We start from the raw sequence: 18,248 nt of genomic DNA on the forward strand, positions 1-18,248 counted from the left end.
TGGCGGTGGTGGACGGGGCCACTTCCGCCACAGTGCCGGAGAGGGTATGTGCGTCGAATGAGCCAGCTTAGGCCGCCTCTGAAGAAGGGTCTTGCTGTGTGCCGGGTGGGTATCCCTTGAGGAAACTTGGGGGATACACTCTTCGGTGTCCTAGCAACACCCTTGCGAGGAACCGGATGGTTCTTTTCGGTAGTATGGGTCGTGGAGGCATGCCACTGTTGGAAGTCGGAGCCTTCGTGGCCCGCCCAGGAGGTTGGCCTGCGGGATCGCTGGGGCCCGGCCGTCCACCGGGATGGCGGACCTGCGGGCCGGCTGAGCGGTAGCGAGTAGCATGGTGGCGATGACGGTGATGGTGTCTCCCGTTTGCGCCTTGCTGGACTTGACGATTGCTACGGGCCGGTGAGCTTCTGGCCTGGCTCGCTCCCTCTGATGATCCAGTGGGGATGCAAACGGTCACACGATACTGCACCCGGAGGGGGTCGTCTGGGCGCACCATAGGGCGCATGGGTCGCGTGCGGGGTGGTGGCACCCCCATGCGACTCTTGCGCAACACCCGATGTTCAGGGGGCTTAGAGTGCACCCGGGGGTTATCCTTCATCCGGCAGAGAGTACTCTGGTGCTCGGCGGCGGAAGATAGTCGGCAACGGGGAACCCGCAGGTGGCGGGCGACCTGATCCGTCAGGCAAAGGCTGTCGAGCATTGGGGCCCTCTCGGAAGGGATGGCCGTTGGTTATACTGGGTCAACTGGACACTGTGGGGGGGAAGGGGACCAAAAAGTGTCCCCTTTTTCTCCCCCGTGGACGCCACCTTGACGTGGTGGAGGAACTTGCGTGTCCCAATGACGTACAGGGCTGTACCGGCGGGGATTTCGACCCCTGGCAGGTTCTACCATGCCGAGGTGGCCTGTACGGAGGGACTAAGAGCGTCCGTAACACTCTTGGAGGAGCAGCTGCCTCCAAGTTTTATTAAGGACCGGAGGACTGTATTCGTACGATCCAAAGGTCCCTACAGCGCGAGCAGAGCTCGTGAGCCGGGTGAAGGCAACCGGTCTAGGGAAAGGAAAACCCTGAATTCAAACCCGTAGTTGTGAGGCACGTATAACCCCACACATTTGCGAGGGGCCAGGGTGCTTCGGCACCCTGGTACGGGGGATTCAGGCGAACCCTGTCAGACCCCAGCCTATCACACCGTAACCCTAGGTCATGTCTCTGGGGCTGGGGTCTTGCCTTTATTGGCCGGACCGTGAGGCGGGTCCTCTATAAAATACCACGTAATCCTACGGTTGAGGCATGCCACGCTTATGGGATGAATGGCAGGTGCGTGACTTGTCGTTAGTGGTTCCTCACTCGTGGAACATGGCGCACCACGGGGATACGCTAGCCTTGTCCTGGGTAGTACGGGGGCTCTACCCGGGATCGACGACTCCTTCCTGCCGTACTCGTCGGAACCAAATGAAGACCGCAAATTTAAAAAACTCCAACCCCGAGTCTTCGGACTCAAGGGTCCTAACGGATGGGTGTAGCAACCCGTCCATGGGCCTACCACCTTCGAGTGATTTTTACGGAACGGCTGGTGGACACGCGGTGGTGGCGAGTGGTCAGGAGACAGGCGCATGGCTCCCCCCGGAGAGGTTGTTGCGGCGGACCTCGGTGGAGTAGTGGCCGAGGGGCCGTCTATTGAGAGTGGGCCACGACTTTCCCTGGCTCGGAGCCAGGAGTGCTGTCCTGACCGCGGGCTAGCACGGTGAGCCCGTCGGATTATGAGGGCGGCCACCCAACGCGGGACGTATGCCCCCGGGGTCCCCACGCGAGTGGGGTACCGGGCGTTGTTAGGGTCGCCCCCTTACACCCGGGTCTGCACACCGTTAGGGTTTGGAACCCCTCACGGTACCCGGGGGGTGGAGGGGTGCTCCGGGCCGCTCGGACGTATTCCGAGGCAGGCCAGAGCCCCTATGTGCTGTGCCCGGGAATGCGATCGCATCACCCTAAAGCGGACCCTCGGGCGGCGCGAACACGCTGGCTGCCATGGGGGAGGCGTTCCCGGTGGGGTGCGACACCGGTGAACTACCTCCTTCCATGGGTCCCCCCGCGTGGCGGCGCTCTGCACGATGCCCGCATTGTCGGAGGTGCGGGACCCCCGAAAGCGGTCGGGCCACCAGAAATGGTGTCAGGGCGCGTGTAGGGGGCGGGAGGTCAGTGCCGACGATGTAACATTCCGTTGGCCTGTGCCATATGGTGCTCCTCTGGGGGAACTCGGAGGCTCCCCCTTCCCGGGGGATGCGGGCATGCCCGGGCACCCGAACCGTGCAGGGTTTTGGGTTTGAAACCAAAAATGACTACTGATTCTTCTTCTTCATACATGGACCCATCGGACACGGAATACATTAAGACGACCCAGGCATCGAAAAAGGATATGAGCAAGGTGGTAGCTCTCCGTAGCTTCAGGAGAGAGAAGGCAACGAATGTTGCCTCAGAAGACCAGCCTGGCATCAGCCGGGTGGTCAGAAAGGAAGGCCTCCGAAGCGCCAGGTCTCAGCGCGACAAAGGAGCAGATGATCCAAGATCAAGATCACGATCAAGATCCTCCATGGAGAGAGATGGGTCCTCATCAGATTATGGATCAACGGATGGACAGCAAGAAAAGAAGGTAAAAAAGGAAGGGAAATGGGATATTCCCAGAAAAGAAAACAGGGAAACGGAGGAGGAACTTTTCTTAGAGAAAGTAACTCGTGGAAGAGGAAGGAGGGAAACGACAGGAGAGTATAGGAAGAAAAAGGAATTCATAGAAAAAAGAGAAATATACCTGGAAAAGGTAAAAGAGGATAAGCTCATGAAGGCCTTGCAAAATCCATCCGAAGAATTCCGGGACTGCTCACAAGATCGCAAGTATAAAGCAGAACTTGCGAGATTAACGGAGCACTGGGAGGAAGCCCCCTTCAGAGATGTAACTGCATCGGTGTTGGAAGCATCAATGAAGATCTTAGGGTTCTCTGTAAAATCTAAGAACTTAAAGGGGACACATGTCAAAACGCTCAGGGATGCATCTGCTGCAATAACAGCAGAGGCAAACATAATGTCTAAGAAAATAGCCAGTGAAAAGAGTGGAGAATACCTGGACATAATAAAGGATCTGAGAAATGAAAACAAAAAATTAAAAACTGAAATGGAGGAAATGAGGAAAGAAATGGAGGAAATGAGATGTACTCTACGTTTAAGGGAAGCACCGCCGACAACGATGGTGTCCTCCCCGCCTCCGGAGTACCAAGGAAACAGTGGTTGGAGTTTAAGGGGGACACCGCTGCCTGCAGCGGTGATCCCCCCGCCTCCAACCAATGTTGAGGAAATGGAAATAGGAGAAAGTTATGCAAGAGAAAGGATCTCGCCCCCATTGGCAGATCTAGAAGAAGAAGAGGAAAAGACAATAGGGGTAATTGAAGTCCAGAAGGGCCTCATAAGGACTAATAAAATACACCCCATTAAGGAAGAAAACAGGGTCACAAAATAAAAGAAAGAGGGCCCCAAAATGGAGGAAAACATTATCTTTAATACAAAAGCGAGGCTAGAAAGAAAAGAAAGACCGGAAAGAAGGGAAGAGGAGAACTTGGAAGGAAAAATCACCGCCATGGTACTTAAAGCCATGAATGAATATGCAAGACAAGATAACATACCACCAAAACGGGGGCCGGAAGGAAATCCAAGCAAAGGAAAGAAGAAAAAGAAAGGGAGTGGAAAAATAACAAGGGATCAGTCAACAAAACAAGCTCTGGGAAGTAAGAATAGGTCAGCAGAAATGCAGACACCGCTACCTCAGAGGACTGAACACCCGACTATGAAAATGACAGAACAGGAAACGGATATGTCAACCACCCAGGAAACTTGGGCCCAAGTAGTTGGAAGGAGGGGGAAAAGAGCAGAAAAGAAGGAAGAACAGGAAAGGAGGATCAAGAAAGAGGCAAGGAAAGGAATCAACAATGGAGTAGGAGGAGCTAAAATAAAAAGGAAGGTTCCCAGTACTGCCGCGGTATCAATCACCGCTGACAAGGGGCAGTACAGAAAACTCCTGGCGGAGGCAAAAAGAAAAATTGATCTTGACGACCTGGGGATCCCAAAAATTGAAACCCGAATTGGTGCAACAGGTGCACTGATTCTGGAGATACCAGGGGAGGACAGGGGAGCCAAGGCCGATACATTGGCAGAAAAACTGAGGGATGTTCTGGCTGATAAGGCAAAGATAAATCGCCCCCAGAAAATGGGAGAAATTCGTCTAAGGGGACTGGAGATCTCAACAGACGAAGAAGAAGCTAGAAGGAAAATAGCAGAGATTGGTGAATGCGAAATAGCAGACACAAAGGCAGGGAAAATAAGAACCACACAAGGAGGGGTTCGATCCTTATGGATGCAATGCCCCCTTTTAGCGGCAAAGAAAGCTGCCGAAAAAGCAGTCATCGCTATAGGATGGACGCAGGTAAAAGTGGAGTTGCTGATGGCAAGACCGATGCAATGTTACAGATGTATGGAGAAAGGACACGTGCAATACAACTGAAACACAAATGAAACAAGTCGGAGAGGAAACTGTTATAGATGCGGAGAATATGGACACCTGGCTCCCGATTGCGAAAAGAGAGTAAGGTGTCAAATTTGCGCAGAGGCAGGGATCATAGGATGGGGGACCTGCATGTCACTCCCCTAAGAAAAGGAAGACTAAGGGGAAGCAGGAGGAGATGGGGCAGGCGTCCGCACCGAGGCCATCCACGCCCCATGCTCCCCTAGAAGAGAAAGCGGAGAAAAAAAGGCAAGAGAAGGGTGTAGTAAAGGGGATGGTAACCCCACCTTCTTCAGCATGCCCAATCGTCCCCTCTGAGGACAAGTTGGAAAAGGTGGAGGAGATGGACGTGGACAGAAGAGGGGAGAAGCGTCCTCGCCCAAAAGAAGTAAACGAGAGTGACGAAAGGGAGCAGCCGGGTGGGAAGGTAATTGTCAACCCAACAGTTGAATAATGGCCACCCGACTGCTCCAATCGAACCTGCACCGCGCTCGTCAGGCTCAGCCTTTGTTTGAGCATACAATGACAGAGCGCGGTGCAGGTTTTGGCATAGCGGCAGAGCCCAACCATGTCCCAAAGAACCACCCTAGGTGGTTCGGAGATAAGTTGGGCTCTGTCGCGGTAGTATGGAGGGTGAGTGAAAAATCACCTCCCGCTACTTTTTTGGATAGCGGGAAAGGTTTTGTTGTGGCCAGTTGTGGGGCGTTATCACTGTGGTCGGGGTATATCTCCCCCCAGCAGGGAGCCTGAATCTGTTTACATTTAGATCCAGGCTACAAGATATGGGAGGGACTATCAAAAGGTACCTCCCAGGGCCCGTCATCGTCGTCGGGGACTTCAATGCGAAGTCGGAACTGTGGGGTTCCCGGCGGGGTGACGGGCGGGGGGAGGAGGTCGAAAACTGGGCCGCGGGCCTGGGTTTGCACCTTTTAAACAAGGGCAAGAAGTCCACATTCGTGGGGTCGCAGGGGGAATCAATTATTGATTTATAGTGGGCAATCCCTGCGGCCCTGGGAAGGGTGCAGACCTGGAGGGTGGCGGACGAACTGGAGACGTTGTCGGACCATCTCCTGATAGAGATGGAGCTGTCCGTCACCCCAATGGCCTGCGGCCCAGTAAAAAGGATCAAAAGGATGAACCCCGACCAGTGAGATGGGCCTTAGCCCAATTGGATAGGGAGGCACTGGAAATCTCCTTAGAGGGCTCCACCTGGCCACAATGGAGGGAAGGGCAGGACCTTGACTCTGAGGTCATGGAGGTAATGAGCATACTCGCACAGGCGTGCGATGCCTCCATGCCCAGGGTCAGGTCCTACCCAAAGAGGTCCGCCTGGTTGTGGACCGACCAAATCGCAGACCTGAGGCGTGAGTCGGTCCACCTCAGGAGGGCTTTCGGGCGGGTCAGGAATGACCCGGATTCGGACTCCGAGGCTGTTCTGGCCGCCCAGAAAGACTTCTGCGTAGCAGTAAAGGCCCTGAGAGAGGCCATAGGAGCGGCCAGAGGAAAAGGGTGGGACACCCTCCTCCTCTCACTGGATGCGGATCCGTGGGGGCGTCCATACAGGATAGTTATGCAAAAACTCAAGCCATGGACGCCCCCGTTGACGGTGACGCTTGACCCCCGGTTCCTGGAGCGGGTTATGGGGTCACTCTTCCAGGTTGGGAGAGGAGACCCCATTGGCCCGTATATTGCTCTCACCCCTGATCAACAGGGGGAGGTGCCGGGGGTCACAGAGGAGGAGGTGGCCGGGGCTATCAAAAAGGTCAAGAGCCGTAAGGCTCCGGGACCGGATGGTATCCCCGGACGGGTTCTCACCCTAGCCTCGGGGTTCATGAACCAAAGATTTGCGGACCTGTTCTCACAGGCACTAAGGAAAGGTAGGTTGCCCCCAGTCTGGGGGAGGGCCAATGTGGTCCTCCTCCGAAAAGAGGGCAAACCGGAGGACTCCCCCTCCGCGTACCGGCCCATATGCCTCCTGGATGAGGCGGGTAAGCTCTTCGAGCGTGTTATAGCTGCCCGCCTCACGGAGCATATGTCCCGGAAGGGATCGAGTCTTCACGACGGCCAATACGGCTTCCGAGAGGGCAGATCCACAGTGGATGCTATATTGCATCTGAAAGCCCTCTCGGAGGCCATAGTGATGGAGGGCAGGGTGGCGGTGGCGGTATCCTTGGATATCGCCAACGCATTCAACACCCTGCCCTGGGGTGGGGTGGTGAAAGCTATGCGGGAGTATTTCTGCTTTCCACCCTACCTCACGGCCGTCGTGAAGGATTACTTCCGGGGTCGGCGTCTAAGTTGGATGGACGCCGACGGCAAGGTACGCGAGAGGGGGATAAGTTGCGGGGTTCCACAGGGCTCAGTGTTGGGTCCGCTACTGTGGAACCTCGCATACAACTCAGTCCTCCGAGTAGCCCTCCCCCCCGGCTGTAGCATTATCTGCTACGCAGATGACACTCTCATCTTGGCCGGGGGGAAAGACTGGGGGGAAGCCGTGGTGACGGCCAACCAAGCGGTGGCAGGCGTTGTGTGCGCCATTCGTAATCTGGGCCTGGTGGTGGCGGAGAAGAAAACCGAGGCGATCTTTTTCCACGACAAGGGTAGAAAGCCATCCCAGGCTCAGATAAAGGTGGGAACGACCAGGGTCCCGATAGAGGCCCAGATGAATTATCTGGGCCTCATTTTGGACGGCACCTGGTGCTTCAGGGGGCATGTCAATCGTCTGGTCTCCCGACTAAGAGCAGTGTCTAATAGATTGGGCAGACTTATGCCCAATGTCGGGGGACCGGACGGAAAGGCCCGCCGCCTCCACGCAGGAGTGCTAAATTCCGTGGCGTTGTACGGAGCGCCGGTATGGGCGGAGGCCCTGGCCGTCAGTCGTCCGATGCAGGCGCAACTGCGCAAGGTGCACAGGACGCAGGCGGTCAGGGTCGCTAGATGCTACCGTACGGTCTCCTGCGTGGCGGCGGAGGCTCTGGCGAGCATGCCCCCCTGGAGCTCCTCGCGCTGACATACAGATACATGTATGTCAGGAAGCGTGAGCTCCTGCAAACAGGGGGGCGGGAGAATCGCTCGCCGGAGCACTGAGAAAGATGAAGCACCAGGCTCGACTAGTTCTCCTCCAGAAATGGCAAAGGATTCTGGCGAATGCCAGATACGGGAGGAGGACAGTCGAGGCCGTCCAGCCCTGCCTGCAAGAGTGGGTGGGCAGGGCATTCGGGACCCTGTCGTTCAGGATGGCACAGGTGTTCACCGGATACGGATGTTTCGGTGAGTACCTATGCCGAATCGGAAAGGAGCGCACAACGTGCTGCCACCACTGTGACAACGATCGCGACTCCGCGCAACATACGCTCCAGGATTGCCCCGCCTGGAGCGAGCAGCGCGGAGTCGTGATCAGAGAACTGGGTAATGACCTCTCGCTCCCCACAATAGTCGGGGCCATAGTGGGGAGTGAGAAGAAGTGGAATGTGTTCTCCTCCTTCTGCGAATCGATAATAACGCAGAAGGAGAAGGCTGAGGAGGTCCGCCGCAGAGCGGAAGGGCAAAGGAGAAAGAGAAAGAGGAGAGAGAGGCAACGAACATGGAGAGGAGGGAGGAGCAGAAGCAGAGAGGGGGACGCGGACTCCTCTGAGGAGGAGGCCATTAGGAGGATGGTGGCTCCACCACCTCCTCCCCCCACTCCTCCTCCTGCTCCCCCTCCGGTACCAGTGGGAAGGACTCATGGGGGACTAAATGCCCCCAACAAAGTCCAAAGGCAAAGGACAGATGGAAACAGGGGGGTGGCGGTGGTGGTATTGCAACGGCTGACCCCTGATGATGGCGGCAGGGTTGCTGACCGCCCCCCCGTGATGACGATGGCGGGGACACTACCACCGCCACTCCCTGCTACCCCTCTTACGGCAGCAATGGGAGAGAGAGGCGGATGGAGGGCCCGGTTTAGGCCAAGGCCCTACACCCGCAGACCACCGGCTCCCCTCAAAAAGTGAGTCGGATGAAAATAAGGGGGGGAGAGGGTGTCGATGGTGATTAATCATCATAGAACAAAACACCCCTCCCCCCAAACCGCAAATCCGAAGTAATTCGGATATGCGGGAGGGGGGTCGCTAGGACCGCCCATCCCATTCCTCCGCGGAGGTGAGAAGAGCCCGGCGGCTAGGGGAGTTTTTTCCCCCCGTAACCGCCGGGCGGGAGGGTGGGGCACCGGGCGGGGACTCCCGGTGCCCCAACCAGGCCTCCCAACGTAGGGTGGCTGGCTGATACGGTGGGTCAGTCAGCCACACAACATGTACTGGCGGCGCCTCATCTGGTCAGGAACGGTGGTCGAAGCGGGCTTCGGCCGGCTTCCCCCTTCCTGACCGAAGAGATGAGGCGTGAGGGACGGAAAGGGGAGCGGTGGTCGAAGCGAGCCCTTGGGCTGGCTTCCCCCTCCCCTGGGGGAGCGGTGGTTGAAGCGAATCTTTGGGTTGGCTTCCCCCCTCGCCCACCCCGGCCCTCAGGGACAGAAGGCATATGCCTGGACTCGGGGCCCCGATAAGCAGTTACGCGGCTCCGGGGCCCCGAGGTCAGTCCCTTCGCAGCGCCACCCGGGAGGTTTTAGCCGGTAGGAGTCCGGCATAACCCTGGCCCTTCCCCGAGGGTCAGGGTATCCATGATGGATTTCCTCCTCGTAAAAAAAAATAAAAAAGTGTCACCCCCTTTCTAAGAAGGGAGGGCAAAACAGTGATCCCTCATCCACCAGGGGGTGAAGGAGAGCACTGCGGCTCGGGCTGGGGAGGGGGGCAAATCTGGGCGGACTAAGGGTCCGTGATCCGCTCGGACGTCATGCTCGGTCCCCAGCTCCGGTTTGTAGTGCAAAGGCTGGAGTCCTCCTTTCGAGTCGCCAGCGGAGCTGGCAATGAGAGAGGAGGAAAGGATGGCGGCGGGGGACGTCTGGTTCCAGGTGCTCCGGTGGAAGGACCAAGCGACCAAGGAGGACCACCACCAGCAGCGGATCGTCCTCCATAGTAGGGGTGGCACTGGTGCCGGAAAGAGGGAAACAAGGCCACTGGTAACTGGAGAGGGAATTGGGATCCGGGAGAGAAAATAGAAGGAGAAGGAGAAGAGAAGGAAGAGGAGCTAGCCCGGAACGGACGGGTGGCCCGGGGTCTCCTTAGCAGGTGAATCTTCCGTTCTATGGAGGACAGACGCCCTGCTGAGGAGATCTATAGGGACCCTATGTGTAGGGTCGTCATCAAGGAGGCTACCTCGTCCGAATTGACTTCCGAGGTGGGTAGGGCGCTCGGAAATTCCGACTTATAGCCCACATGTCTAAAACCCTGAAAGGGACATACGTCGGGTTGATCAACCGCACCCTGGTCACCTCGGAGCTGATCCTGGGGACACTCGTCGTGAGGACCAAAGCAGAGGATGGGAAGGAGGAAGCGGGGTCGGAGACCGCTAGGGAGTTGGGGGAGCTCCACGAAGAACTTAGGAGGGAGAGGGTCGATACCGACGAATCGAGGAGGAGCTTGAGGCCGCGAAGGCCTCCATCGGGGCCACCCTCGCCCTCCCTCCCCCAACTCCCCATAAGAAGACCTACGCCGAGGCAGCTGGGGGAGCACATCGACGGGAGAGGCCGCAGGACCGGGGTCAGGGAAGGAGAGAGTGAGGAGGAGGAAAAGGAGGAGGATCTTGACCCAGGTCTCCTTCTCCTCCGGCTTATCGGGGGGGCTCAAAGGCTGGGGCCTTCTCCGGCGAGGTGCCGAGTTTTAACAACTTGCCGGAGGAGGTTCCCAGACCAGCCTGGAGGCCGGCTTTTCTCGGTGTGATGAAGGAGCTAGACGACTATATGGCCATCTCTGCTCTCACCCCCGAACAGGTGGAAGTCCACAACTGGTTGACTGGGCAGATCCTGAAGCTGGCGGACGAGAGGGCAAGAACGAAGGAGGGCCGGCCAGAATACGAGGAGCTGTCCTGGCGAATCGGCTGCTTTCTGGAGAAGAGGGAGACCCTCAGGACAAAGCCAGGTGAGATATCGGAAACGCCGGAGCCGACCCTCGGGAAGGAGATCCCGAAGTTGTCACCTCCGATTTCCCTGCGACAGTCCCCCGCCCCTGAGAAGGGACGGGAGCTGACGGCGGTGTAGAAGGAGGTGAAGAGGAAAGAAGAAGAAGGGAAGAAGAAGGGGAAGAAGAGGAAGCAGCAGGGGAGCGGACAGCCGCAAGCACACCCAGCAGGCGGCAAGCGGGGGTCTGGAGCCTCATCTTCAAGGAAGGAGCCGGTGAAGGGGATACTGGCAAAGGAGCTTGGGGGGACGAGAATGGACCCGGCGCAGTCGGCCCTCTGGAGGGCGCTGACATCCACCGGCAAGAAAGGGGCAAATATCGCTCCTCTCCCCTCCCTCTCATGAAGGAGACCAGCGGTGAGGAGCCGTGGTCAAAGGTTTTGGGAAGGAAGGAGAAGAGGAAGCAGAAAGAGGAGAAGAAGAGCGGACCTCCCCCTCCACTCCACCCTCTGCACCCAGGAAGGGGGCAAAGCAGCCAGGCAGGTGATGCCTAAGCCGCCGAGATCGGCGGCCGTCGCTATTACCTGCCCCCACGGAGAGTATAAAAACTTTATGGCGGAAGCCAGGAACCGCATCCGGCTGGCGGACGTCGGAATTGACGGCTCCGTCAGGAACCGCCAGTCCCTCAATGGAGGGTTACTGGTGGAGGTTCCTGGCCTCCGGGCGGGGCATCCGCCGACCAGCTTGCGGAGTTCCCCCCGTAGTAGTTCGCCCCGAGTATCGCATCCGAAGGCCGGTCAAGATCGCTGCAGTGCGACTGACCGGCCTGGATGCGACGATCGGGGCCGAAGAAGTGGCGGCCGCCGTGTCCCAAGCTGGGGGATGCTCGCCAGGAGATATCTCCATGGGCGGGATAAGCATCTCCCAGAGAGGGACCGCAGCTGCCGTGATAAAGTGCCCGATGGCGGCGGCTGCAAAGGTTATTGCAGCGGGGCGAGTCCACGTGGGTTGGACCCGAGCCGGGGTAGCGGCGCTGCCCGCCCACGCACAGCTTTGCTATCGCTGTTTGGAGCGAGGACATGTGCGCGAGCGGTGCACGAGTACCGTGCGGTTGTTGCTACCGCTGCGGTAACCCCGGCCACCGTGCCGCGGCTTGCGAGGCAAAGGCACACTGCCTGGTGTGCGCAGAAGCAGGTAGGCCCTCAGATCACGAGATCGGGGGGCCTGCCTGCAAGCCCCCCTCATGGAAGAGGAAAAAGAGGGGAGAAAACAGGGAGGAAAGAGCGCAAATAAAACGGAAGGGACAAAGGCGGGGGAGGCCCAAACCCCCAAGGTTGCGCAACCAATCCTGCGCATCAAAGTATGGAGCTGGCCATGCCCCCTCTTCAACGAGGGGGACTTCGAGAAGGGAGAGGCTGGATCGGCCCCCCGCCGCGACGAAGGACCCAGAGAAGGGGGGCCAGGCCGGCCTCCCCTGCGACGAGGGAGTCAGAGGGAGATGCCTCTCAGGATATCGACTCCGGAAGGGAGAATACCGGTCTCCTCCCCAACGAGGGAGTGGTCTGAGGACGGCCTGGCTTTCTCCGAGGAAGGGGACTCGGAGGTGTTCCTATTCACCCCCGTCGATTGATTGGGGGTCTGTTACTGTGGTGGGGTTATATCTCCCCCACCGACAAAATAGGGAGGGCCGTGGAGATCCTGTTCCCATTACGAGGATCCTGGGCCGGGTCGGGGATGTGGTACGACAGTGCCACCCCCGACCTGTGGTCATTACCGGGGACCTCAACGCCTACTCGGAAGAGTGGGGGTGCAGTCCTCGGCAGAGGGATCCTCGGAGCAGGGTCTTGGTCGAATGGGCGGCAGGACTGGACCTTCTCCTGATGAAAAAGGGATCCGCCAGCACCTACGAACGGCCGGGGGGAGGCGAGTCGGTCATTGACCTGACATGGGCCACCCCCCCGGCCGCCCGGATGTTCCGGGAATGGGCGGCGGACGTGGAGTGCGAATCACTGTCGGATCACCGAAATATAGTGTGGGCCCTCCACGTCCCCGCCCCCGCGCGGGTACTGGACCGCCGCCCAGGAGAGGGGAGTCTTCCCCTCCTCCCTAAGAGATGGGCCATCAATCGACTAGACTCGGACGGGTTTCAGGCGGCCGTCCTTGCGGCCACATGGTATCTCAAAGGGATGCCGGGTGAGTGGGACCTTGGCCCCCAGGAGGGGGCCAGGGAAATAGTGAGTATCGTGGCGTCGGTTTGTGACGTCGCGATGCCCCGGGCGCCGGGGCCCACCCCCGTCGGCGCCGGGCGGCCTACTGGTGGACGCAGGAGATTTCGGAACTCCTGCTTCCGCGCCAGAAGGGCTTACACCCGAGCCCGGCGACTGGACGGGGATGCCGCAAAGGCGAAGGAGGAGTACCTCGAAACGAGGGAAACCCTCAAGACCGCCATCGCCGAGGAGAAGCGACGAGCCTGGGAGCAACTAGTGAGCTCCCTGGATGAGGATCCTTGAGGGCGCCCGTACAAGCGAACGGTAGGTAAACTACGTCCGTGGGCGCTCCCTATTACGGAGACTCTCGACCACCGGGCTCTCGATGAGTTCCTGGATGACCTTTTTCCGAGGGCTGAAGGGGGCCCACCTTAGATCCCCGTTCCCGAATTGCGGGATGGGGACTGGGACAAGAGCCAGGAGGTCGACTCAGAGGAGCTCGCTGGGATCAGGAAGAAGTTCGAGGCCAAGGGGAAAGCCCCTGGCCCCGACGGAATTCCTGGCCGCGCCTGGGCTCTAGCCCTCGGCGAGGGAAACCTGTTCGAGGCCACGCGGGTCACCTTGAGCAGGTGCTTAAGGAGGGGGTCTTCTCCCCACAGTGAAGGAGGGCCAATTTGGTCCTCCTCCTAAAGGAGGGCAAGGAGCCCGGTAGCGCGTCGGCCTACAGGCCAATTTGCCTGCTGGACGAGGCGGCCAAGATGCTGGAGCGCATCATAGCTGACCGTCTCGTCCAGCACGTGTCCTCGAAGGGGTCGGGTCTCCATGACCGCCAATTTGGGTCCAGGCCCGGACGCTCGACACTGGATGCCATCCAGTGCGTCCGGGACGTGGCCCGAGTGTTCGTGGAGAAGGGAGGTGGGTGCTGATCGCGGTGTCCTTAGACATCAGCAATGCGTTCCACACCCTGCCCTGGCCGGAGATAGCTGACGCCTTGAAGTACCAGGGTGTGCCCGCTTATCTCCGGCGGTCCCTGGCGGCCTACTTCGAGGGCAGAGACCTCGCCTTCAGCAAAGAGGGCGGGGTTCAAGGCCGGCGCACTATGGAGCGCGGTGTTCCACAGGGGTCCGTCCTCGGGCCCCTACTCTGGAACGTCGCGTTCGACCGGGTGCTGCGCACTCCGCTTCCCCTCGGTGCCAATGTTGTCTGTTATGCAGACAACACGTTGGTGCTTGCCGAGGGGAAGACCTCGGGGGAAGCCCACCTCCAAGTGGAGGTGGCATTGGTATCGGTGATGGATGCCATCCGGGGCCTGGGCCTCAAGGTGGCGCCCCGAAAGACCGAAGCTATATTCTTTCATGACGGAAGTCGAAGGGCGCCGCCAGAGACCCGGGTCCTAGTGGGTGGAGTCCACGTCCGGGTCGGGCCAACTATTAAATATCTGGGCCTGACGCTGGACAGCCGATGGGACTTTCGGGCCCATTTTAGGAACCTAGCCCCCCGGGGGCTGAAGGTAGTCAGCCTAATGCAAACCCAGGGGGGTCCAGGATGGAGAGCCCGCCACCTGTACGTCGGTGTGGTGCTCTCGATGGCTCTATATGGGACGCCGATATGGGCGCCCCAATTGGCCGCCACCGACAAAAGCAGACGCCTCATGCACCAGGCGCTGCGACCTGTGGTCCTCCGGGCCATTCTGGGGTACCGCACCATGTCACACAGGGCAGCGGGAGCCCTGGCTAGCTCCCCTCCAGTGGAGCTCATTGCCGAGGAACGGCACACCCTATATTGGAGGGTGCGCGGGCTCCGCGAGGAGGGGGAGCTAAGAGCCAGGGATTTGAGGCCTCTAAAGTCCCAGGTCAGAGCCCGGACCCTGAGGAAGTGGGCAGACGCGCTGTCCGACCCCAGGGAGTTCGGGCATCGTACGGCCGAGGCTGTCCGCCTCTGTCTAGCCGAGATGGCGGACAGGGCTGAACGTGGATTGACGTTCCATCTGGTGCAGATACTCACAGGACATGGCTGTTTTGGCTCGTACCTGCACCGGATAGGAAGAGAGACCACCACTCGATGCCACCACTTTCTGGTGCTGGAGGACACGGTGAGCACACGCTGGCCGAGTGTCAGGCGTGGGCTCCGCAGCGACGTGTCCTCGCCCGGGCAGTGGGTTGCCGGAAGGGGGAAATCTCGCTCCCGCACTTGGTCAGGACCATGTGCGGGAGCGAGGAGGCGTGGGGAGCTGTGGCCTCCTTCGCAAGGGAAGTAATGTCCCAGAAGGAGGTCGCAGAATGGGAGCGTCTCCCGGGGGTCCACCGAAGGGAGCGGCGGACGGGGCGGCGCTCCCCAGGGTTGGGAAGTGTGCCCGAGGTGGCGCCGACCGAGGAGACGTCCCTCCCTCGGCCGCCTCGAGCTCGACTCCGCGGGTAGGGTCGGAGGTTCGCCGATCCCCCCCGTGCGCCACGGGCACGAACGTAGGAGGAGTGAAGGCCCGTTTGGGGACGAGCCCCACTCCTCCGCCCCCCTCGACCGGTGTGTACACTGGAGGGGGCGGGGAGGGAGAGTGGATGTCCTCTCTCTCCCGGAATTGGGAACCAAAGGCCAACCTGATCGGTCTGACCGATCGGGGCACCGCGTCTGACCTCCTCCCTGTGGTGGGGGGCTTGGGAGCGCGGTACTTAGGGCGTGGGGCTCCCGGAGCCCTGGGGCCGGGGTGTTGGGGAGGGAATGCGGGAGCAGTTCCCCTAACTCCCCTCACAACGATCCGATCGGTAGACATCCCGCAGGAGTTTTAGTCGGTAAGAGTCCGACATAACCCTCGACCCCCTAAGGGTCGAGGGTAACCATGATGGGTTTCTTCTGGGTGAACAAAAAAAGTGTTTGCTGGGTATATATATATCCTTTTATAGCGTTAGTATTAAGATATTTTATAAAGATTTTATATTTTGTTTAGAAATCATTATACAAAGAGTTTATATTATGTTATAAGCGCCGTCTGCGCCTGCGCGCGCAGAGATAGCCGAAGCGTCCGTGTTGAAGGGATAAAGAGTATGAATGGCGTCTGTAACCTCGAAGAAGGAAGAGAGAGAGAGAGAAAGGGAGAGGGAGAGAGTGGAGGCGCGTAAGCGCAAGTGTATGGAAGGATGTCTGGGAGGCGCGAAAGCGTCGATCCGAAGGGAGTCTCGCTCGACAGCGGTAGGACGCGTGCCGGCGAGTGCTCGTAAAACCCGTGTAGACGCGACGCAAATAGGCGAGTATATAACGGCGGATTGTGTCCCTTTAGTGTAAAAGGCTGAACAATAAAAACTGATTGTGAAGTACGGTGTTAGATATTTCGTTCCGAGATCTCCGTTCGTCTCCGGACATCTACGCCGTGGCATAACCAAGTGGACGGATGGCGACCATCCTTTTCGAACCTGTGAACCTGCATTCTTCACCCTCTGGACTCGAGGAAGGACTCGCAGTCCGGTTACACTGTCTAAAGGAGAGGCGAACAGCTTGCTGACTCGCCTGTCTTCCGAGTGGCGACCGAGATGAGAAGGGAAGCATAAAGCCGGCACACGTCCAACTTCTGTGTGGCAACCGTGAGTGAAAGAGCTATAAAGTGAATGTCGTAAAATAACGTTCCGAAGTGAACCGAAGTGAACCGCCGCCTAAAGAACCGTGAAATTCCGCCCCGAAAGTAGCGTCGCCGATATTGAGAACGACCGCGTATTACTACATGCGCGGAAAGAAAAGTAGTTCCGCCATCTTGGAAAGGACGCGCTGAGCCGCCATAGCAAGCGGACGTGCGGAGAGTCGCGTGCGCGCATCCACGTTTATTGTTACATCGCCCACGTCGCGGAAACCGTCGAGAGTATCTGGTGCGAGTACGTGAAGCGAACTTTTACCGAAAAGTGCCCGCCGCAGCAGTAAGGACGAAGGAATCCATCCCGGTACGGATCTGGTAGACTGGAAGAACATCCGAAAGTGATTCGGCAACGAGGGACAAGGACTGCGCACGTGAATGACCCAGCGCAAAGAAGACATCAACGGTGAGTCGAGAATCTCATAATTACTACACAATAGCCGCGACAGAACGAAGATTAGTGCCGGCAGTACGCGCGAAAGGTTAGAATAACCTCAATTTGTAGTCAGTGCTTAGAACTAGCATTTCGAGACATTGGACGTAATTCCTGTGTTAAAATTCGATTAGAGATTGAAAATCTAAAGTTAACGATACCAGAACCGTGAATATTGAGTAACGCGTTCCGGAAATATAGAATTTAACAGTTTTAGTAAGTGACATAAAGGAAGCACCTTTATACGTGAAGAGAATCGATACCGCGGAAAACCTTCTAGGTAACGCAAAAACGAATCTATAGAGCCCAGAAACGTCAAAATCGGATAACGGGTTCGCCAGATATTCAATAAAACAGATTTAGTGTCGCTGCTACTTGCAACTAAAAATTAGAGTCACTTTTCAATGATAGAATTTGATCTAGAAGACCGACAGCAAAGCCGCTAGAATTTTTAGAAACGAGACGAAAAACCGAGTCTATTGACATCTTAAACGTCCAATTAGGGCGACTAGAACGCGAAATATTAATTATTTTCATTCTAAATTGACTCATTTCCGATTAAATTTGGCACCGTAAGGTCTAAAAGCGAACTTTTCCCACGAATCTCTGAGCAAAATTTGGCTTAGATGCTATAGTAGAGTAGCTGAAAAGAAACCAGAACGCGTAAAGTCAAAGGGATTAATTAACAATTACTAGAGTTACCGCTAAACAAAGATTCAGTGTCAGAAAAAGTCATTTTACATCACTATTTTGAGATAAAATTTGAACCAGACATCCGACGTTATTGCAACTTAAATTTTCTAAAAGGAAATAAGAATCCTGACTTATTGACACCTCAACGATGTAATTATTGCAAATAGAACCAGAGATATTAATTATTTTGTGGCAAAAAGGCCCTTTTCCGAAGCAAAATTGTATAACCAGGTATCTGAGCAAATTTTCCAACCGTAAGACTCAGTCAAATTTCGCTTAGACGTTTCATTAGGTAGTGTAACAAGCTATTTGCATGCGAAAAATTATTAGGATTAAGCAACAATTGACCGAGATAGACCATTGACAGTTTTAATAACATAGCTTGCAGTAAAGTGTTAGCGCTTGTCACGAAACAGCATTTTCGAGCACTGTGCGCATTTGAAGCGCTAATATTCAAAAGGCAGAGCAAAAACTGAAGCTAATGACACCTCAGTGATTAAAATCGGGTCACTCAAAGCTGAGATATTAAATAAACTAATTTTGAAGTCGCTGCGACATGCGACTAAGAAATAACATCAATATTTTGAGATAACTTTTTTGTTTAAAGTCAGATTTTGACGCAACTTGAATTTTTAGTTAGAGAATAAAAAACTGGACTCGTAGACACCTCAAACGTGTAATTACAACAAATAGTTTGTTTAAAATTAATTATTTGTACCAAAAGTGACCACTTTTCGACTCAGAATTGCATAATAAGGTCACAGAGTGAAC

At 56.8% G+C, this 18,248-nt stretch overlaps 1 protein-coding gene across 1 annotated transcript; it reads left to right on the top strand.

Annotated features, from left to right (window-relative positions):
* Positions 1-5,794: 5,794 nt before the first annotated feature.
* LOC105188039 (putative 115 kDa protein in type-1 retrotransposable element R1DM) lies at positions 5,795-7,552 on the top strand. The gene has a single exon (XM_011149260.2). The coding sequence runs from the start codon at positions 5,795-5,797 to the stop codon at positions 7,550-7,552; it is 1,758 nt and encodes a 585-aa protein (XP_011147562.2).
* The last annotated feature ends 10,696 nt before the right edge of the window (positions 7,553-18,248 follow it).

This window comes from Harpegnathos saltator, unplaced genomic scaffold (assembly GCF_003227715.2).
Source record: "Harpegnathos saltator strain DR-91 unplaced genomic scaffold, Hsal_v8.6 scaffold279, whole genome shotgun sequence".
NCBI lineage: Eukaryota > Metazoa > Arthropoda > Insecta > Hymenoptera > Formicidae > Harpegnathos > Harpegnathos saltator.

What these genes read in the sequence shown, in the direction of transcription:
- LOC105188039 (XM_011149260.2), top strand. Translation starts at nt 5,795, where the DNA reads ATGGAGGTAATGAGCATACTCGCACAGGCGTGCGATGCCTCCATGCCC.